General features: G+C 30.5%; 1 protein-coding gene across 3 annotated transcripts in view; it reads left to right on the top strand.

Annotated features, from left to right (window-relative positions):
- The window catches only part of 5-HT1B (5-hydroxytryptamine (serotonin) receptor 1B), a 539,806-nt gene that overhangs the window by 337,299 nt on the left and 178,277 nt on the right, over window positions 1-24,230 (top strand). The window contains exon 4 of one of the 3 annotated variants that reach the window (XM_072534834.1): window positions 1,338-1,376. The exons of the other annotated variants lie outside the window; for them this stretch is intronic. Coding sequence (XP_072390935.1) covers window positions 1,338-1,376 — 39 coding nt within the window. The remainder of the gene's footprint in view (window positions 1-1,337; window positions 1,377-24,230) is intronic. 3 annotated transcript variants of the gene reach the window in all.

The raw sequence follows: 24,230 nt of genomic DNA on the forward strand, positions 1-24,230 counted from the left end.
TATCAGTCCATGATATTTTTAATACTCTGCGGTATAACCAATTGTTTATCGCAAAGGATTAATTTAATTTAACTTGTCAACATAATACGTTTGAGTATTTTTTTTTTATTTTTTTTTTCTATTTTTTAGACAAATTATTTAATTCTAAGGCGGTACATAGTTCGTCGGGTCATCTAGCTAATAATATAAATAAATAAAATAATTCACAATTATTAGATTATCCTCACGCGTTTTCCAATGCTATTCTTATCTCTTCCCGAATAATCATATGTTTTTACGCCTTTCTGGTGACTTACCAAATTATATTGTTTTATTTTTATTACCAACTTCTAATAAAAAAACATAACTGACACAATTACGATGAAATCTTTTAGATGATTCAGTTTTTAATAAGAAAATCACATTTATTAGATAAAATTATGTGTAACTCTTACTATTTAATAAGTAGGTTTAAAGACAAAATACTTTTCTTTAACTCCGCAATCAGTGGATCATACGTTTGAATAGCAAAAAGTTTTGTAATAAGGTCGGGTCCAATCCGTGAAGATAAAGGACAGCGGATTTATCAAGTATCTGAACCGCATTATCCATTTTCCCGAAAAAAAAATACAAATACAAAGATCCAAAAAAGTCTTTTTGTGTGATCACGTGTTGTTTATCCCATAAAAGACGGACATAAATCTTGGTCTAATGAAAAATCTCTCCACGAGTAACAGTCTTGTGTATTGACTCATACTTTGAAGAATTTGTGTGGAGAACCAAACGGGAGATATTAATGTATACAGTGAAAATATTTTCAAAAATATAAGAATATAATGGTATCTTTTAAATATTTTTATATTTTTAGTCAGCGGTATATACCATTATTCGTAGTAATATTATTTCTGTTATTTGGGAAGAAATGTATTTGGCGCTAATTTTTTTTTATTAAAAACTTATTTTGTACTGTATAACACCTACAGCTAGTTTTGTTTTTATGTTTTTTTTTTGGTACAAAGAATTAAATGTACTTAAATTATTAGATTAATAATGATTTAGTTAAATTTGTCTTGTATTGAATATTAAACTCAACACAACTGTGTAATTTATTGTACTTTAATAATACATATTATATACCTTAGGTTATAAATACCTCACGACATTGCCTTTTGTCACAGGAAATAGTTCATCCGACTTTAATTTTATGTCTGTGTGCAGAATTTATTATCATTTCTCAATATTATATAAACATATATTTTTTTTATATTTAATAAAATAACCATAAGTTTTAATTTTTAGTCGTATGTATATTAAAATTTTCTTTTTTAAATCTACAATAGTGTGCTTCTTATTTTCAGAACGCAACCCATCTCAAACATCAGAAGAAAGTGAAAACAGTATGTTATTTTTTAGTATAAGCATAATTTAACCCATCTAATACAATTTTTAAGCTTACTAATACAACTTCAGAGCTTAATTTGTGTTTTTTACTAATGCTTGTGCTTTAATCGATGCTTGTCAGAGGATATTACACAAATAATCAAAAATTGGTTTGCTTTTTTGTTTATATAGATCGATCAAAAACAGTTTTGTTAATGAATTTTTTACCGAATGATATTTCTAGTCTACAACGGTAATTAAAAGTGGTCTAGAACAACTGTTAATTCGCAAATAAAAGTATTGTGGCCGATATATTTTTTATATTTAAATAAGTGTTGGCTATAATAATAGGACACGTTAAAGAAAAACTAACAAAGTTTGTATGTAAAAACTAAACATACTTCATACCTAAATACAAATACTTTTACTTAAGGTTAAGAGCCGATCTTCAACATGAAATTCGCCTTCAACGAATCTTTTAATAAATAGGAATACTTCACCATATCACTGGATTTTATATCGGTTCATCGAAAATTTTAGAATCCGTGAAAATAAAAAGTTAGAAAATGATAGAAATCAATTTAGTACTCCTAACCATTATAAAATTAAATAAAAAAACCGAAGTAGTACATATTTATTATGGAGCGAAATAAATCTACCTACAGATCATAATAGAACAAACAATTGAAGGAAAAAGGGCCTGAGAAGAATAAACTACTTCTGAACAAAACTTAAGTGATTAGACAAACTTAAACACAAATTCGTTATTAAGAACTACCATAAGATAAGATACTTTTCCTACTATGATCGTAAATATTAAGATAAGTATAAGATTAATAAGAATAATATATATATATATATATATATATATATATATATATATATATATATATATATATATATATATATATAACTATAATCACACTGCTAAAAACATAACTAAAAAAAATTAGAAGGTGGACAGCAAGTCCATGTTATCAAAATAAAAGAGTATACCAGAGCAATAGCTGTTGGTAACCAAATCAAACGCGACGGACTATAAATTAAAAAGTATGTGGCCGTTCCAGAGAAATAAAAATAAAATTTGATGGTACTTAACTATTTTGGGTATTGGCGTTTATTATGGTAATTTTCAGTTTTTGTACAGCTTTTCGAAACAGTCGACATAAATATTAACCCTTTAAGTGACAAAACTTGTTTTTCCTTGGTTTTTTAATTACAGATCTTAGTGCACATTCAATGTGACCTTAGATTTACGGAAAAAATATGTTAAAAAATCCGCGAATGATTTTTTCCAAATTTACGCAAAAAATGACTGGTAAATATAGCTACCAGGTTTCTTTAGGATGACAACAAAGTGCCGAAGGATTACTGGTAAATATAGATACCAATATATTTTTCTTATGTTTTATTTTAAAAAGTGAAATATACAAGTATATAAACTTCATTATTACCTGACAATAATTATAGAAATCAAAATATTAAATCTTGTGGTATGGTTCAAAGCAAGTTTTGTATAAAGCAACATTACATTATTTACAAATTATCTTTGACCTAGTTTATTTTTTTATGTTTGCTACACCTTGTACATCTTCGGTACGTTCCCTTTACGGCAAGGTCTCCTGTATTGTCAAATTGGTTCGAATTTCTTTAAAATCCTATGCTTTTCGACACGTTAACGTAGAAATAAGAGAATTTGCCAGATCACTTCTGAACTGCAAATGAGACATGGGCTTCTGATTATTTTTTTTATTTCTCATATCTTCTTTGTATAAAATGTAGCTATTTACAATTGCCGCATCAATCAGGTAATAAAAAATTTTCATCCACCACCTCCTCGACTTCCAAATTATTATATACGTGGAATGTAATTGATCAAACTATTCTACGCCGCCCATATATCTGTTGTAGTCCGCTATGGCCATAGGACAAGAAACTTTTCCAATTGCCCTCTTTTTATTGGTTCGTGATACTTCTGACATATTTTGAATATTATGCATGTTACTTGCAACTGTCACATATTTCACACCCCTAACTTTCTACTTGTATACGGAAATATGTTCTGAAGACACAGCATCCGATTGACTCATTTTTAAATTTTTGTCGGAGCATAAGGAAATTTTAGGAAATTGTTTTCTAGTTTGCCGGATTGTACCATAATAAAATAGTTTCTTCGTAAGAAATTTTGTCAAGTAGCGGAATTGTCGAAAAAAGTTATCAAAGTTAAGGCAATAACCTTTTTCCGCAAATGGTTTTCTCAAATTTAGAATGACACTTTCTCCCAACATATCACCAGTATCCTCGTTTTTTGCCCTTGTAAAGCTCGAAATCTAATAAATAACCAGTTTCGGACCAAGCAATAGCCCATACCTTGAAGCCTCTTTTGATAGGCTTCATAGGCATATATTGCTTCAGTGATTATCTTCCTTTAAAACCGATCATACTTTTATCTATTGAAAGATGCCTAGATGGTGAAAAAGCAGACAAAAACTTAGCTTTTAGGTTGTTTATAAGAGGCCTAATTCTAAAAGGTTTGTCAAAATTCGGACTTTCAGATGGAGTAATTTTCGTGTTGTCGTTTATATGTAAATATCTCAAGACTTTAAGGAAACGTTTTACCATGAAGATATCAGTGATTCGGTTTACTCGAAAATTAATGTCGTTAGACCAATACGATTTTAATGTAGGTAAAGAATGGAACCCCATTATTATAAGAACTTCTACAAAAGCATCAAATTCTGCATTATCTAGCACCAACGAAACCTTTTCTTGTTCGGCACATAAATTGGATTGTATGATAATTTGATCACACAAATCCTTATCAAAAAATAGGTTAAAGTATGTCCTAGGATAAGTAGCGTGTATGTTACCACAATTATTAGGCTTTTTAATACTTTCCTTGAACTTAAAATTCTCAAAACTTAAGGGAGCTTGAACATTTTTTGACCATATAAATTCTAATAAATATGTATTATTTACTATCTCTTTATCTAAACTCATGTGATCTTAAACATTATTAGTTAAAGCCGATAAATTATTGTTTATTGTTTCTTGATCTTCGCTACTCGATAAGGATGAGGAACTGTATGTAAATGTAAACATATTTTTTTAGCCTTTTTAGGATTGCTAGGGAAGAATGAAGGGTCATCATCAGAATCATCAAAAATGCTTTTAACTTCTATTTCTAAGCCTTCTGCTTCTTCTATGTCTTCTGCTGGTTCATTTCCCAAATAATTAACGTTACTTGATCTTGAAGAAGAAGAACCGCCCAGCACCAAAGTATCCTCGGCATCGAAATCTCCTTTATAGTCAGAGTAATAGAATCCACTATTTCCAGAAGATTCCAGTAAACGCTGCAGTTCTACTTCGTTAAGACGTTTTCTTCATTTTATTGTAACAATAACATTTCTGTAAGTTTTTCAAATAAATATGGACCGTGGATATGCCTAACTCACAATATTGTTGCATGGAAATAATTGGGACACCCTGTATGAGCTTATAACAACTCTGCGGACATACATAACTATATATAAACAATGCAATCAATTTTAAAACTTAGTTACTGCTTATTAGTTTTACAAGATGTAATAATGATAACTGGTTTGATTTGCAAAAAAATTTAAATATTTGGATCTTTATGTAAGAGGTTATGTCTCCACAAGATACCTTTCAAAGATGTTTAGTTTAACAAAAACACCATTTTTTACCGAAATTCAAACTACTACAATCTATACATAATATGTAACAATACCTTCCAAACTATTTTACACTTTTTTAACCCTAATAGGTAAAACTTAGACTGAAACGCACAAAGCACCTATTATTTGCACCTATTCGGTACAATTACCAGAGTTACTCGGCCAGAGTTATTTAAGGGATCAAGCAAAATGCGTAACGCTTAATTTCGCGTGACTGTCGTTCGAAAATAAACTTTAAACTTGTATGGTAGCTATGGCTACCAATACTACTTAAAGGGTTAAACCAACTTCTTAGGTTATGGAGCCAAGAAATACGTCCCCACTCTCTTACGAAATACTTTTTCTTTAATTACTAACAGACGTAAACCATACTTATCATTATTTTACGTAATATGACCAAAGTACTCCAATTTCCGTGTTTTTTTTATTGTGAAGAGTCCTTCACATTTTTTACCCATTCTGCAAAGAACTTCAGAGTTCGTCACTGGATCAGCCCATAAAATCCACAGTATACGTGAGTTGCACCAAGTCTTAGAAACCTCCAGCGTCCTTATGTCTCTTACAGAGTCCAAGCTTCAACTCCGTTAAGTAAAATTGGAATCACATAACACTTAAGTAGATGATGTGTTGCTGTTAGGTGTAGATTCCGACTTTTAAAAATTGAACTCATTTTAATAACTGCTTACCCGTCCTTTGTTGTGCTTTATTTTATCTCTACCCGTCGGTTTTTTACATTGGTACCCAGATATGTATATCTCCCCAATTTTTCAATTTGTTGATCGTTGACCAACAGCTGAGTAGTTAATATTTTTTTGTGAGAATGGAAATGTTCTAAACACCATACCATTGCTCGGTATGTGTTGGAGTTAGGGCAGAGGAAAACATCCGAGCCCATTTCCCCCTGGCTAGAGGAGATCCTACAGACGGATCTCTTCCTGTTGCCCTGCTTACCAATTAAAACCACCCATTATTCGCCAAGACACCCCCGTACGTGTTCAGTTGGGTATTACTTTTTGGTCCATTGTGTCTTGTCTATCTGTGAGTAGTTAATATTTAGATTTTACTAATATGTATACATATATATTTGGTCTTTTATATTTTAGTCAAGACCGTATAGTTGGATTAGTTGCATCTATCAACTTGTCATCCATCTTAAAGCTTACTCTTTGATGTTTTTAATTAAAATCTTTATCATCCATATTAACTTCTTCTTTTATCAGTTTATCATGTTTTATTTTGTAGAAAGCCTTTTGGTAGTCACATAACAGTTAGGACCAATAGGTAACATTATGGTAAATAGAACTTCTCGTGTACCTAAGTCGTTGTATGAGTGTTGTTTTATAAATTTTACTTTGAGAAATTTTACCGGTATTATGGACGTCGGTAAATATCGACGTAAGCCATTTTGTTTTTTATCGTCTATTAGGTTTAGAATTTCTGAGTAAAAATTACTGAAACCTGTTGCTTTGCCAACTTTAGTTTTATATAACGAGTTTCTAACTTTATTAAGTTCAAATGGAGGACCTGTTTTACGACTGACTTTATCAGTGGAGTTCTGGCGCTCATCATTACAATTCTTTTTTACCCGGCGACTGTGTGGTGAAATTTTCTGACAGGAGCTGTGTGTTGGGGTAATTATTACCCCATTTTTTTTATTATAAAATTGAGAAAATATTTTATTTTTACATGCAACCTTAAGATTTTAAATCATGGTTATATTGTTATATAATATTTTTCAAAGATAAATCATTTAAAAAATTTCCGTTAAAAAATCAACGATTTAAAAAATATACTAAAATTTAGTTTATATTTAAACCACTATCACAATTTTTGTCACCAAAATTTTTATTAGAGATATAGAATAAAAAAAATACAAATTTTATAAAAAGTAACTAGGAACTTTTGTTTAAATAGCATAATTAACAATTATGTGCACATTTAGAACAAAAATATACACAATGTTCAAGACAAAGAAAAATGTCACATTTCACACATTTTTTTTGGCACTTTCTGTCCTTTCCACGGGGACACACTCCACATCTGGATGTTGTTCGTTGCTTCTTGTTTGGAGGTCCTTGAGAGTCCTCTCCGCCATCATTTCTTTTTAGTTTGGCTCTTATGTCTGATGGTATTCTTTGATTGTTACCTCATTTTTCAATATATGGTTTAATTAGTGCCAAACCAAGTCTTTTAAAAAAAATCTGCGTTTTAGTTTTTTAGTTGGCTTGTTATGTTGATAAATAACATAACTATTTATTCCTTCATTATTAAGCAGTGAAAAAAAAATTGTTAGAGGCCATCGCTTGCTATTACGAGACACATTATATAACGCAGACATTTCGTCAACCATATCTACGCCACCTTTTGTGTGATTATAAAAGTCTATAATCTCAGGTTTATTTGATTTGTGGTCAAATTCTATATCATGATGAAGTGAAGAAGCTACTAACACTATTTTATTTTTCTTCGGGACAAAGGACACCAAAGAAATGTCTTTTTTAAATCCGAAAATTGCGTGGTTTTCAGCTCTGTTTTTGGAATTCAAAAAGATTGTCGGTATTTCCCTCTTGTTTTTACGAATAGTTCCAACAGATGTTAACCGATGTTCATTAAGCAAATGTTCCATTAGCGGTATGCTGGTAAACCAGTTGTCGAATGTAATGTTGCGGTTAGTACCACGGATTGGATTTACAAGCCTGTTTACTACATCAAACGCTCTATTACTAAATTGAAAAGGTCCTTCAGGCTGTGAGCCAACATATACCTCTAAATTTAAAATGTAGAATGTTTTGGCATCCAGTAAGGCAAATATTTTAATTCCATATTTGGACGGCTTATTGGGGATATATTGCCGAAAGGAACAACGTCCCCGAAAAGATTCTAATTTTTCATCGATCGTCAAGTATTGACTAGAAATTAAATATTGTTGAAAATTGGAATCGATCAAAAACAGCTCGTATAGCTGCCAGTTTATCTACTCTTTTTCGTTCTTCTCTATTTTCGATATTATCGAATCGTAGGCATTTTAAAAGTAATATAAATCTTTGCAGGGATATTGTTAGCCTTAAAATGTCAATTCCTGTTCCATCTGTAGCCCACAGATCCTCCAGATTTAACCTGTTGGCTTTATAAACGCCTGATAGATATAATAATCCGAAAACTGCACGAATTTCTTCTGCGTCCGTAGACTTGGTGATATATTTATGTTGGTCATTATAATTCTGAGCGACTAAACTGATTTTTTTATTAATGCAGTGGACAATATCTTCCACAATAATATTATCCATGAATAATTCCCAGCAAGAAATGGGCGACTTGCAATATTTTGCATTATTTCGAACACCGGGAAGTAAAGTTATTAAATTTTCTTGTCGTGTTCTAACCGATTTATTAGGACAGTTCTTTCCCATTTTGTTTTCCCATCCCGTCCGATAAAAAACTTAGATTACCTTACTTTATTATCTTCAAACTTATTGTTGTCTTGAGAGGAATCTTCCGACGATGATTGATTTTTCTGATTAGAACTTCCAGGCTGACAATTTTCCACTGATTGAAGTTGGTTTTCTAAAACATCCTCACTGGGACGAAGGCTAACCTGCTGACTTTCATTTTCAGATTCGCTTTCTGATCCTAACTCTGATCCAGTTAATTCATCCTGCCAAAGCTTCAAGAGAGCTTCTTGTTCTTTCTCCCAACTACACATATTTCTATATGTCTGAAATTAAAAATATATAATCAATTTTCAATATTCCTACCAATTACATTATGTTTCTGTTAAAAAAATAAAGATAAATTGTGCTAGTATGAGAACTTACCTGTTAATAATTAACCGGTGTTGTGGGGTTAAAATTACCCAAAAACTAATTATTACTGCACTTCAACTGTGTGGTGGGGTTAAAATCACCCAAAAGTCCAAAGAACGCGACACCACTCGTTCAAATCTTATTTATATACTGAAATTTATGATGCAATACAAGATCTGTTATATTATGGGAAGGTACTCGTGGCGCTAGATGAATCTGGCGATGTTGCCACTATTTTAACAAGCGCTAATGAACGACGTGGGTGCTTTTTACCCCACAACACAGTTGCCGGGTTAAGTATTTTCTTCAGGTACAATTTTTTTCTTCTCTAGATGGCGTTTTTTAATTATCTGTGCTTTAAAATTTTTATGGAGTTGAAATGTATCGTGTTTTTGCTCGAATTGTTATATTTTTTTCGTATTACATATTGTAGTATTGATTTATGTGTGGTTTATGCTGGATCAACTGACCTATTAAAAATGTCCCATTGGCTTGTAGTCTCTATACAAGAATACTAACTGATACGTGTCAGCACTTTTGAAAAATTTACTAAATAACCAAAAATTTTACATAAGAAGAAATAAAGCACAGGAAAGAAAAGTCCAACAAAATGGAATAACACAAGGTTTGGTGATAAGTTTAAGTTTGTTTCTAATTGCGATCAATGAAATTGTAAAACATTTTTAAAAACCAGTTATAAATCGATTGAACGCCGATAAGATGATCATGCACCTTTCAAGAAAACACATGTCAATAATGAAAGACCTTCAAAAGAATCTAATTCATATTGAAAAATTAGCTGTCCTCTACCAATACAAAAAATGTAAGTCCGTTAGTAATAAAATGTTTAAAAACAGATTGCAATTCATTGATTTATTTAAATTTGTGGGAATGATGTTTGATAAATTTTAATCTCTTATGTCAAAGCTGAAAGTTGCTGAAAGCTTCTGAAAAGTCCTTACAAATAGAAAATCTTGCACAAATCAAACTACGTTTCTTACAATTTATAAACACTTGGAAAGATCTGAAATTGACTATGAAGCTGTTGCATACGAGTCTGACACATCTGATATATTAAAAATTATTGACACTGTTCATAATAAGGCACTTCCTATAATACCTAATACGACTACTTTCTTATGCTAATTTAATTCTGGGAAATAGAAACCATTCCATATACTCAGGTTTGCATGGTAACTGTTTAAACCATATTTATCAAACAAAAAAGAGGCTACTCCTTTATTTTACTATAGAGTAAGTACTACAAAAATTACCAGATTTACATAATGGCTATTTTAATTTTTGAATTTTCTGCTCTAAACAAATCAATCGATCTGCATTAATAGGTACCAATTACGTAGATTCTTCAACCATGAGTTCTGCCTTCGGCCAACTGATCTTCTTCCTTGAATCTCTCGCTGTGTTATGAGACTTAAAATTTCATATATTGGTCCCCTCATTACGTGGCCTAGGTATTCCAGTTTTCTGGTTTGTATAGTAGTAATTAGTTCTGTTTCTTTACCAACACTCTCCAGTACTTCTTATATGTAATTCTATCAGTTCATGATATTTTTAATACTCTGCGGTATAACCAGAGTTCAAAAGCCTCGGTTTTTTTTAAATTGCATTTTTTTACTGTCCAAGTCTCAGCTCCATATCAGAATATTGGTTTCATTCGTATAAATGCTGATCTGGCAATCTCTATTCGCCTGTTTATTTCTGCAGTATGATTATTGGTTTCATTGATCAAAGTTTCCAAGTACTGATATTTTTCTACTTGTTCTATCACGTTACCATTGATTGTCAATAGGTGATGTATATTTTGTGGTATTTTTGTAATAAGCATGTACTTCGTTTTTTTAACGTTTATAATAATTTCCATCCCAGCACTATTTATACTTAAGCTTTTGATAAGATGTTGTAGATCTTCTATACTCGTTGCTATGACCACAGTGTCATCTGCATGTCGTAAGTTGTTAATTAATTTTCCGTGAACAGTAAATCCCGCTTTGATATCATTGAGCGTGTTTTGGAAATCTTTTTCAGAATATAAGTTAAACAAAAGTGGCGATAAAACACATCCCTGTCTAACTCCTCTACAGATCTTCATTTCTTCTGAGTATTGCCCATCAATTTGAACTATGGCACCTTGGTTCCAATATAATGTTTGCACTATATTTATGATTTTACTGCCAATGCGCTTATTCATGAGTATTAATATTAGTTTTTCATGTCTTACTTTATCGAAAGCTTTTTCGTAGTCAACAAAGCACAAGTGTAGATCAACGTGTACATCCTGACATCGCTGAATCAATATGTTGATATCATATAGTTCTTCTCGAGTACACATTCCATTCAACATTCCTTCTAGCCTTTCGTATATTCTCTTAGGTATTACTTTCAGCAGTACTTTTTAAGTATGATTCATAACGCTCAGTGTTCGATAATCAGAGCACTCTTTTGCTGCTTGTTTTTTAGAGATGGTTATAAATGCTGACTTCAGCCACTCTTGTGGTATTATTCCCGTATCGTACACCGTGTTGAATGAATCTGCCAATACTTCCAAGTTATCCTCTTCCACTAGTGTTAACAGTTCTATTGGTATTTCATCTAATCCAGCTGTCTTAAAGTTTTTGATAGCATATTTGATTTCATCTATCGTGATCTTCTGTCTCTCTAAAGTATTTAATTTTAGTATTTTCTGCATTTCACCTCTTTCATCTTGGAAAAGTTCCCTAACGTACTCCTCCCATGGTCTTAATTTCTATGGTAAATCTATTCGTAGTACTCCATTTTTCTCTTTTATGTGTCCTTGCTGTCTATTTCGATTCATTCCAGTCACTTTTCTTTTTTTTTTTTTTCGTGCATATTTCTCATATCATATTTTGTTTCTAGTTCTTATATCTCTTTACATTGTTTCATCAAATAGATTTCCTTAGCTGTTTTGATTTCTTCCTTAATTATTCGTAGTATTTCTTTATACTTCTGTAGATCTTTTCCTTTATATTTCCTTCTTTCTTCCATATGTAATAGTATTTTTTCTGTCATCCACTATTTTTTAGCCTCTGACCTATGTTATGTCAAACTTTCTGGAGCTGGTTTCAGTAATGTGTTTTTTATATTATACCACTTTTTATTTACATCCATAATTTGTTTGTTGTCAGTTAGCGTTTTTTGCATATTAACATTCACATTATTTACTTGTTAGTTTTCTTAATTTTTTTTAACAATAAATCTATTCAACCATGTGTCTTTCTTATTTGTTTTGCTTTAACCGCTTAGAGTTATTAGCATACATAAAGTGTTAAGGAAAATACAACATACATAAACATATACAAAATATCAATTACCGGTTCTACCAAATCAGCTGTGTATTTAGGTTCTCCTAGAAGTTCTTTATTGTTTTTGTAAGATGGTAATATAGTTTTTCAACTAGTACCCATATTAAACAGTCGATCAAAATGTGCTCCACTGTCACTTTGAATTTATAAACAAAACACACTGGTTCCTCTTCTCTTTTCAACAAGTTCCAGAGAAGGACGAAAGATTTTATTTCTATCAATTTAGTGTTGCTTCTATTCTATTGGTTTTGCCAAACATCGTTCAATTTTGCTTTTAAGTAAGGTTTTAAATCTAAATGCTGCATTAGATTTTACACTGATGCAGCTGTATTGGTTACTGCGGAATTAACTAGACTGCCTGTCTTTTCGTTACCATATATTTCAACATGTGACGGTACCTATAGGAACTCTACTGCCAAATTGTTTTCGTATATACAGTATAAAATAACTTAATTTGCGGTAATGTTCGATGAAAGAAATAAATCTTAAAAATTTATGTTAGACAGCTAAGTCAATCACTTATTATAATTTAGGAAGTTTTTTTTTCTATAATAAAGGTTGAAGACCTAATTATGTCAAATATTTCTTCCCAAAAAAAATTGTCCCAGGAGACAATTTATAAATGTTTTTAATTGACATCAATATGATGCTCCCATACAATATAGTCAATAAGACCAATAAGGAATTTAATTCTAGCCTAACTTAACTAACAGAATCTATTAATACCAAGTTACACTCTGTAGCATTCTTAGTTTTACTATCTTAGTTTAGTATACCACGTTAACTTGTAAACTTTACACAGCACCTTTTCGTACTTAAGTTTGATACTCACTTTCAGAATGTTTTTGTGACGTCAAAAAGCATGCTTCGACACCATTTATGGCTTTAGAGGCGTCCATGTATATAAGATGGTAATTTTGGCTAACTACTGAACTCTGAAAAGTATTCAATGTTAAACAATGTTTGGTTTGCTGAGTTATACACAACACATCCTTTGTCCAGCTTAATTGTGAGTCCAGTTGCGTCCCTAGGAATTTTATTTTTTTATATATTTTATAGGAGAATTGTATTAAAATAGGTTGAGAGGTGTTGTGGATTTGATTTTCGTAAATAATGTATAGCTTTTGTTTTTGCGGTGGCAAACCGAAGTCCAATATTGTTAGACCATGATTCTATCGACTTAATAACTGCAGCAATACGAATATGAGCAGATAATATGTTTTTATTTCATGCTACAATTATTAGATCATTAGGTACAAAACAATTTTAATTAATTGTGTTATCGCAGTATAACATAACATTGTTATTAGCAATTAAAAACGGACTCGAGCCCTGTGTAATTCCATTTCCTGTAAATTAGATTTAGATAAACGGTCATTGATGCGAACTTGGAAATTTGGTTGTCGTAGAAAGTTTAAAATAAAAGTAAACATGTTACCGTAAATCTTCCAATTGTGGAGTGTAGTATCAACACTGTACCAAAAGTCTTTTTTACATTAGAAGAATATACATGTTTCTTGAGTTTCTGATTCCAATGATATTACGTTCCCTAATGTTTATCTATTTTTCGTAAATTCACTTGGTTTGGATATAATAAAATGTTTATGTTTAATATACCACATAAATAGCTTGACCATGACTTTTTCTAGCAATATTGCATTCGTGAGAGAGATTGGTCTATAGGATTCTTTTTCATATTTAGGTTTGTTAGGTTTGATCTATAATTGATGAGTGCCATATTTGTGGTAATACTTTATTTATCCATGTAAAATTTAAACTTTGTAATGATAGTTCTTGTCCTACTAGTGGTAGTTTCTATAGAAAAATCTCAGGTATGTTATCTGATCCTGGACTATTATTTCTAATGGAATTAACGAGTTTTAATAAATTCAATAAAATTTATATGATTTTTTATTGTTGAAATGTTATTAATTATTGGTGTTCCTTTATTTTCTTCAAACCGTTTCTTACTTATCTTTCTTACTATACTTTCATTGCTAGAAGCAGTACAATATTGTTTTGATATTATTTCAGATATTTTACGTTCGGACGTAATTTTATTAAGTACTCTATAGAGTAATTTAAAATTTTCCCGATACATTTCTAATCATATTACAGATTTGACCAATTGTAGTAGATTTATCGATTTCTAAAGCAAACTTTTGCCTGACGCTTGCTGGCTTTTTTTAATAATAAATTTACTTACGTTTAGCCCGTAGCTAATATACCCAAAGCTAATAAAGAAATCAATTTCTAAAACAGTGACCAGTTGGCTTTATTTAAGGATCATTTGGTGATGTGTGCATTGTGCTTATGGTACTACTGGTATGGTACTGGTATGGTAGTACTTTTAACTAAGATGGGAAAGCGGTCACGTTTATATAGATCGGATAAAGCATCTCACGGTTTATTATCTTCAAGGTTGCATGGTTGGTTCGCAAATTGACAAATTAATTGCTGAGAACTCTCCTGTTGCTGCATTATATCGGGTATTTCTGCCTTCATTAAGTAGATTTTATTTGAGATCTCCATTTGGGATTTCTATTTTTCTTCCCATTTGTGTGATTTTATTTAAAACCCATAATAAATTGTGTGCATTAATTTCCCATGGAGGTTAGAAGATGTAGGAATCTGATTTAGAAGATTAGAAATGTCTGCTAAACTTGGATCAAACTTAGGAGCGATGTAAAAACTGCAGATGTTAACTATTAGTGGACCTACTAAAGACACCTCTACATTTCTCTCTTATCTCTCATTTCACCGCTTCTAGATTTGTTATCAGAGGAATACTGCAATATTTATAAAAATTCTTGAAAAATATTCCACTATTAGCATGTTCTTGGTTTTGCCTACTTTTGAATAAGATTGTATAATTTCTTAAAAGTTCTTAGTTTTTTTTAAACTGAGTTTTTTATAGACCAATTATAGAAGGAGCATTCTAAAAAATTATTAACTTTTTACACAGACATTTTTAAACAGACATAATACCCGTTCAAATTTCACTTTAGAATAGACTTGAATATGAGCTTATGTAAAAGGTTCTATGGATGAGTAGCAATCCAGCTGAGGTTTTAGTTGTCTAGTTATTGAATTTATTTTAGTACATCGACTTTATGTTTTTTGAGATAATGTGGGGGTAGATTTCTTTTAATAATTTCATCTTCTTCTTCAATTTGCATCTTCTATCGAAGGTTGGAAATCATCATGGCTATGCGGACCCTGTTGACTGCCGCTCCAAATATTTCTACTACTGCATTCAAACCACTCGCTCAAGTTCTTAATAATTTAATGAAGACTAATGTATTTTCTGTATAAGTTTTAGATATGCTTAATTTATCTGAAGATCCAAAAGAATTTTCAAAAAAATCAGTTAGTTGTTTGAAATTTAATATCGGTTATATAAGTTTATTAGTAATAAACACTTTTGAGGGTTCCGTATTCTCAGCAAGTCTTAGAATTATCAACAGATTTGGATTTTTTAAGGTTTTGTATTAGGTTTGTAAAATTTTCTGTTGGTTCCTGTAAAGGTGGAGTTAAAATGTTATCAAGGCTATGCTTGGGCGTGTTGCTTCTTTACCAGCTGTATTAGTTATTTTAAGAGCATGCAAGGGTTGAGGAAGAGTTTGTCATTGATATATGAGGTTGTGAAATATTACATATTGTTAATAACTGGGTAGTTGTTATAGTTATATCTGTGTATGTAGTTGGAGATCTTGGGAATGATGTTACTGGTGGTATTTGGAATGAAGCTAATAATGGTACAGTACAGGAAAAAGGCATATTAGAGGATTGTAATGAAGAGGAGTTCGCTAAATATGCTAATGTGATCGGAACATCATGAGGAAAAGTATTACCTACTGTATTTATGGTAGTAGTTAGCACTGTTGTTTTTTAATTTTGATTTAAATTTGTATAATATAGATCATTTGCTACAAAATGGTCAGATTGTTTACAAAAGTAACGCATCTGTTTTTCTAAAGATAAGAAAATACGAAAAGATATGTTTTATCGTAGTTTATGACAATTGAGGAAGGAATTAGTGTAGTTTCCAAAAGAGAGATAATCAGTATATTTGTTGTTCTGGGTCTGTTATAACTATTTTTTCAAGTTCATATTCTATGAAAGTGTGGGTAATACTAGGGTAGACATTAGAGATTAGTAATCTTTGATTTAGTGTAATTACTCTTCGAGCATATAATATTTTTGTTGATTGATAGTTATTTTTTCGTTGCACTCACGACAGTTTCTTCTAATTCTTTACCACCTAGATAAATACATATAGGGTGATTTATAATTCGCGATAAGAAAATAATATATTTTTGTTCTATAATTTTTCCCAGTGCAAATAGATATTTCTTAAGTTTAGCGTTTTCCAGAGCAATATATAAAATTGGGTGTTTCTTGAAAGAGATTTTTGAAATTGATTTGATTAATGCTTCAGAGTATCAAGGAGTTTGATATAATGTTATTAAAGTTTGAGGCCTCAACGCCCCTGGAGTAATAACATCATCAATTTTCGTTGTTTAATGACATCAGGTAATATAGACAATAAGAACTTGTTTTGAAGTAAGTAGCTTTAATTGGATGAAAATTACTTACATATTTTCTCCAATAAGTTCACTAATCTTTATTTATAAAAGACGACACTTGAATATTAATTTTATTAACTGTATATATATATATATATATATATATATATATATATATATATATATATATATATAAGAAAAAAGAAGTACTTGTGACTCGTTTGGAACAAATATATAACTGTTTTGGATGAGTTGGAGTCAATAATAGGGCTATTGGTTAACTATTTTTTTTTTATTCTCGAGCTTTCAATTGTGTTTACAATTATTATCAAGAGCTAAGAAAGACAAAATACTTACAAGGTTGAACTAAAAAGAAAAAACAATTTTTGTTAACTTACCAAATAAAAATTAGTTTGGTAAGTAATAGTAATTTGGTAAGTAAGTTTTACTTACCAAACTAATTTTTATTTGGTAAGTTAACACAAATTGTTTTTTCTTTTTAGTTCAACCTTGTAAGTATTTTGTCCTTTTTAGCTCTTGATAATAATTGTAAACACAATTGAAAGCTCGAGAATAAAAAAAATAGTTAACCAATAGCCCTATTATTGACTCCAACCCATCCAAAACAGTTATGTATATATATATATATATATAACTATGTGTGATTAGACTGCGTGAGTAATTAATTACGAAATCTGAAAAACCTCGTTGTTCAAACTAATTGTGATTTATCCGTAAAACATATATTGACATACTGCCTGCATTTAAATCTACATATAAAAATTTAATATACATAGAATCACAGAACTCACAACATACTAGAAAAACACTGTAATATTTTTATTTAGAGAAAAGTACCTCACTGATTGCAATTTATTGTATTATATATCTTATTACATCCCCGCAAATCAAATATAAGATTAATGCGGTGAATAAAATAAAAAAAAAGTAATACAACGCCAGTATAGCAAAAAAGCTTCGCTTCCAAAAATATGACACGTTTGCAACAGTGAAACAGTGAAAATGGATATCCTTACCACTGGTTAATCTATCAGCTTCCCATTTTAGAATTTTAAAACGTAAAATCATATTCAGGACTTTATGTATAATATATCACTTTCACTAATAAGTCTTACATATATATGATTGATTTTTTTCCAAACACATTTGAATTGAAGTTTAAATATTTAACCAAATAATTTTGACTAATCCCAATATCTGTGCTCTCAAAAAATTTACAGAATATTTCAGGTAAACAGCAAATAAAACTTACCAAATTGGCTATTAGCGAAACAATAGTAGCGAACAATAATTTGTATTACATTTATACATATGTTTAGATAGCGTTTAGAATGGTAATTGAACTTAAGAAACTTTTTAGGTATAACATATTGCGCTGTAGACCTATAATATCACTTAGTTTGTTGGATATATTGTACAACATGCATGCGCTTTGGTGTTACTGCTGGACATATCTTTAATATATGTTTGATTATTAACTTTTCTTCACAGTTGTCATATCTCGGTTCTTGTTTGTTGGAAAACACATGGCTATTAGTTCATTGCGTATGATCCAGTCGAAGTCACGTTAATATTACCTGGTCTCTCCGACTTGTTGGTAATGGGGTAAAGGTTTAATTGATTTCTTACTATCGCGTTGCTTGGACGATGACACTTTCCACTTCTCTTCCCACATATATCGCCGTTTACATTTAACGGCAGCTTTCACGTCCGCACTCGTAAATGTTTCAGTACACTCTGCACTATCACTAGTTGCAGCTTCTTTGGCAGCGTTGTCTGCCTCTTCATTCCTTTGAATTCCAATATGGGATGACATCTAGAAGAATATAATATTTTTTCCTTTTAGCTAAGCGGTATAACCTGGTTTTATCTTGATGACCAAAGGATTATTTGGGTAGACATATTGGATTGACTGTACGGAACTTAGAGAGTCTGTGAGTATCATATAATTGATATTATTAAATGCTTTGACAGCAAGGGTGGTCTGATATAGAGCGTATCGTTCAGCAGGTTGTATATATATACAACCTGATATAAAAAGAAAGGTTGGAAACCTAATTCACAGCCATTCAAAAATGCTTTAGTCACAGGGTGTTCGAATAAAAAAACAGAACTTTGGTTCATTCCGTTGTTCCACCCAAACCTGTATAATCGAAAATAATTTTAAATTTATTTTTGTTTTTTATATACATATTGTATAGTTTAGTCACAACAACAAAAAACGATAGGTTTGGCGCACCCGGTACATATTAGAATGCAGCTCAAAAGCACAATCCAATTCTTAATATCTTTTAAACATAATAAAAATAAATTTTGGTATTTTAAGGTACATAGTATAAACGATATTATCAGGCAAATATTAAGGCTTTATATTATTTGCAACCTTCGTTTATAAATGTTAAGTGAATTTTAAATGACTTCATTCCGAACACTCTAATAACCTATACAAAATATTTGAAAAGTTTTTAATAAATGCAAATTTGTAAGATGAGTTGTATGTTATTAAAACTCGCTGGTAGATTCAAATGATTAATTCTACATAGATTTAAATTTAATTGGAAATTCTTGGAGAACTGTAAAGTACATTAAAAATGAGACCATCATTTTTATTTTACTTCGTTATAACTTCGCTCATTATTCTTCTACAGCGAATTTTGAAGATTGTTAAGTATTTCTATGACTAAAATAAAACCTTAATTTTCATTCTCATACTCATATAATTAAAATTCTACTCTATGCTGAATTAGGTCAACACAGTTCGAAAAGTTTAATTATAAATAACGTTCATGAAGAAATTGATTTTCTTTTGAACAAATTTCATGCGGAAATTTATTTTCCTTTTATGTTTTGGCTGGAAATTACGTAAGAGCCAAATAATTAATTGAAAATTAAGATACGCTAATCGTATTTAAACTAATAATTGGCCTGATAATATAAAGTACTAAAAACTGGCTATTTTAAAGGCCCTTTACTGAAGAATCAAGATTGCGAGATTCTTGCCTACTTTGTGGTAAGAAGCATACATAATTTCAAATGGGATTTTAACGAAATAGCTGCAAGAATATTCTAATCAATGGAATGGATGAACTTGAAATATTAATTAAACATTCTTTCATCATCGAGTCAACTATATAGACACATCAAAATAATCTGGGGGACAAAACAAACTGCGAGATTACAGAAGGATTTCAAATAATTAATTTCACATATTTTTAATAAAATGGTATTAACAGGTGTCTCGAATATACAATCAATATTTTTTCTCAGAATGGTCGCAAAGCTCTCAAAAAAATAAAAAAAAAACTCTATAAATCAAAAAATTTCTTGATGCCTTAATAACAAACGATTAATGACACTTCTATTCGTGTGGAGGACTTCAGCAACGTATCCTTGACTTCTGACATACCGATAACACGCCACTGCGTTTTGCGATTTAAATGATATCTCTCCTTTATTGGCAATTGCAAAACTAAATAAAAATCCACATAGATATTAAAAATCAAGTACCAATAAAGAAATATTACTTTTTATCTTATAGCCGAAAAACGCATATTGAAGTTTTGTTAAATTTTTTACAGCCATTCTTATTAGCATTACCGTCCAAGTTGGTACAATAATCGACAAAAAAAAACAAAAAAGATTCAAAACATAACATCTTTACATTTAAAGCTATTAATATAGATATCTCCTAGATTATTCTGATATATATATATATATATATATATATATATATATATATATATATAAATATTATTGTGATATTTAAAGTCTTGGTGCGCCAAGCAATAATTAGCTAATTAATTTTTTGATTAATTAAAATTATTTAAATGATATGATTATGACTCTATCACAATTTTTAATTCTTTTATCTCAGGGTTAAATTCGTGCTTCAATATCTATGCTATTACATGTGAAAGGTAAGGTCCAAAGAATACCGGAATAATAAAAAACACATATGATCTAACACTATATATTGAAATAAAAATATTGAAATAATTCACACTCAAAAGTTTTCAATAAACAAATCTCATATAATGAGTCTCAAAATTTTGTTCTACGTACGTGAACAATCAAAATTAATGGTACAAACAATATTAATTGAAATCTCAAAATCCCAAACTATTCTAACTCTCCTAATCAAAATATTTATATCCTTTCTAAATTAAGTGTAAAAATTGTGTTATCAATAAAAGAAAAAACTGCAGAAAACAAAAATGTCTCTCTCTGATGATGAGTGGTCCAAATCCTTGTTCCTTGTAGACTATATTATCTCCTCTCAACCGCTCCCTATGTAATCAGCAATCTTACAACAGATTGTTGCAAATATATCGTCCTTAATGATCTCCTTCAAAAGCACAAATCATTCAAATTATGATAGCCTTTCTCCTCTCGATAAACTGAATCTCTCGTTGGCCCAAGTGAAAAATGACTCTTGGAATATCTTCTCTTTACGATAAACTGAATCTCTCGTTGGCCTGAACAGTGACTCTTGGAATATAAGTAGAAAAATATGACTTACAATATTTTGCTGCTTCAGCTTCTGTCAGATACACTAACTCCACAAAAAACTCACTAACATTCAACACTACTGCTTGCTACTTCTCGGGAACCGCCAGAGAACGATCACTGTTCGTCTTACAGACTTGGAAAACCAACTGATTATCTTTTCTCTCTCCTAAATCTAGCTAAACTTTTCATTCCTACATACCTATCCCACCTTTTTCAATCTCCGCCAATCAAAACTCGTCACAATTCCCCCATTTTTTCATTTCGATTACAAACAAATTTTTACCTATAATTATAAAATTTCCTAAAACTTATTTACAAATAATATTTTTCTATAATTCTTAAAAACTAACAAAAACCTTTTTCTAAAATCTCTTCTATTGTCTTTAATCACTGCATCAATGTATTTGGAAAACCCGGTTCAATTGTCTTTGGATTTCACTTAAAATTATGCGGGTCACTCAAGTATAACAAAGAAATAATTTATGTATAGCTTACATTTTGTTTAGTACAGGTAATCCAAGAATTTAATAACTTTCCTTCTTCGAAATGTTTGTTGGTTATTATCCTACTTATCTGAATTATTTTAATGTTTTTGAACTTTGAAATATTTTAATCAACCCAATATTTTTCTCGATTTTGCATATCATAACAATATATATATATATATATATATATATATATATATATATATGTATATATATATATATGTATATATAGCAAAAATATATATATATATGTATACATATATATATATATATATATATATATATATATATATATATATATATATATATATATATATTGCTTTATGGAGTTTCTTGAACCATACTATATTTAATATAAAATTAGTATTTCTAGGGTTTAACTTTAATAAATCATATAAAACTTCGAATTAGATTTTACTATACAAGTTATTGTAAAATATATAAAAAAAACTTACCAAAACTTAAGCGAGACACTGACATTAATGAATTGGCGGAAAGTAAAAATTGGTATTTAATAACTCATGGTTTACTGTCATTAATATATCATTATTTTTACATGGGCGTATCGTTGGTGTTTTCGAAAAAGGTAAAGTGTAGATGTGTTATAACTTTAAGAGGTTTTTATGGTGATATATTTTTTATTATTTAAATGAGATTGAAATATATTGTACAATTATATTCAAAAAAAAAGGGTACAAGTATTAGAAAGAGAAGTTAACGTCATCCTATTTGTGTAAAACCGGCTGGGATTTTTTGAGGTTATCAAATGTCATAAGTGATTAAAAATGCAACCCATAGACGTCAAAGACGTTTAATTTGATAGAAGGTTTAACGTTACGTACAATAAAAAATTAATATGCCTCGTCATTTAAGTGAGATTGAAAAGGCTCAAGTAATTACGAAAATGGAAGAAGGATGGTCAATTCGTGCGCTAGCGAATTTCTATAATAGAAATTTGAAAACAATCTTCAGAATTAAGCAATGATGGGTCCAACAACAATCATTAAAAAGAAAAGTTGGTTCAGGGCGTTCCAAAGTATTCACTCCTCAACAAGATGCGGCTTTAGTTCAATTCTTAAGAGATAATCCATTTGCGACGTCGAAGGATTCAAGGATTCATACGGGATTTCCTGGTGCCCAACCTACTGTAAGCAGAAGGATCAATGAATCTGAATTAAAAAACCGACCAGCTGCTAAAAAACCATTAGTAACTGTTAAACATCGGCAAGCAAGAGTAATATTTGCACTAAACTATATTTACCGCAACCCACAATTTTGGAACAACGTCATTTTTACTGATGAAAAGACTTTTCAGTCGACCTATAACGGTCAAATCCGTGTTTATCGTCCAGTCAATACTAGGTTTGAAGAACGATATATTCACTCTCATAATAAATCTGGACGTTTTTCTGTAAATGTATGGGGTTGGATTAGTATACATGGACCTGGTGTTTGTTGGCGATTAGAAGGAAGATTTACTGCCGACAATTACATTAACGTTTTGGAACACGTAATGCTCCCTTCTATTGAGCAATTGTATCCTAATAATACTTTTATATATCAACAAGATAATTGTTCAGTCCACACTGCGAATGCCGTAAGGAATTTGTTTCAAACGCAAAACCTGGAAGTATTGCCATGGCCTGTGCACAGTCCAGATATAAATCCAATTGAAAACATTTGGGGCATAATTGTTAAAAAAATATATAAAAGACATTTTATGTCACAAAATTCAGATCAATTGTGGGATACAATCTTAGAGTGCTGGGAAGATCTTGATCCAAATTAAATATCTAATATAATTCAAAGTATGCCAAATAGACTAAATAAAGTTATAGAAGCAGACGGTTCTATCACCAAATACTAAATTCTATTTGTAACAGTCATTAAAATTATTCTTTATATAATTATTGAATAAATGGTTTCGTCTAATTAATGCTCAACGCCAATGATTTATATTTTTAATAACCTGTGACATTTGATAACCTCCAAAAATCTCAGCTGGTTTTATACAAATAGGATGACGTTAACTTCTTTTTCTAATACTTGTACCCTTTTTTTTTTTAATATAACTGTACTTATACAGAAGTAAAAAACTTCAAAATTTGTATACTGTTATAAAAGAGGGACAAAATGTGACAAATCAACATTTTAATTATTGTCTTTAAATTTTCTTTCTACTCTTTTCACCTCTTTCTGGCTTCTGTCTTCCTTAATTTCCAACCACTCCACTAGCATCTAACAATTTTACTACTTCCTCACTAGGTAATCACCCATCAACACATACCTCAATTTGTTCCTCCCCCCCCCCCCCCACCGTTTTCTTCCTTTTATATTTTTTATTATATCCCTCCCTCTTTCACTATCTTATGCTATTGCAGTTTCTTTTTTATCTTTCCTTTTCTTTATTTCTGATCCCCCTTTCAGTCCTGTTCCGACTCACTCTGCCGCATATTCTTTCCTCATCTCTCTTACTTCTTGGGCC

The sequence above is a fragment of the Diabrotica undecimpunctata genome, chromosome 6 (assembly GCF_040954645.1).
Source record: "Diabrotica undecimpunctata isolate CICGRU chromosome 6, icDiaUnde3, whole genome shotgun sequence".
Classification (NCBI taxonomy): Eukaryota; Metazoa; Arthropoda; class Insecta; order Coleoptera; family Chrysomelidae; genus Diabrotica; species Diabrotica undecimpunctata.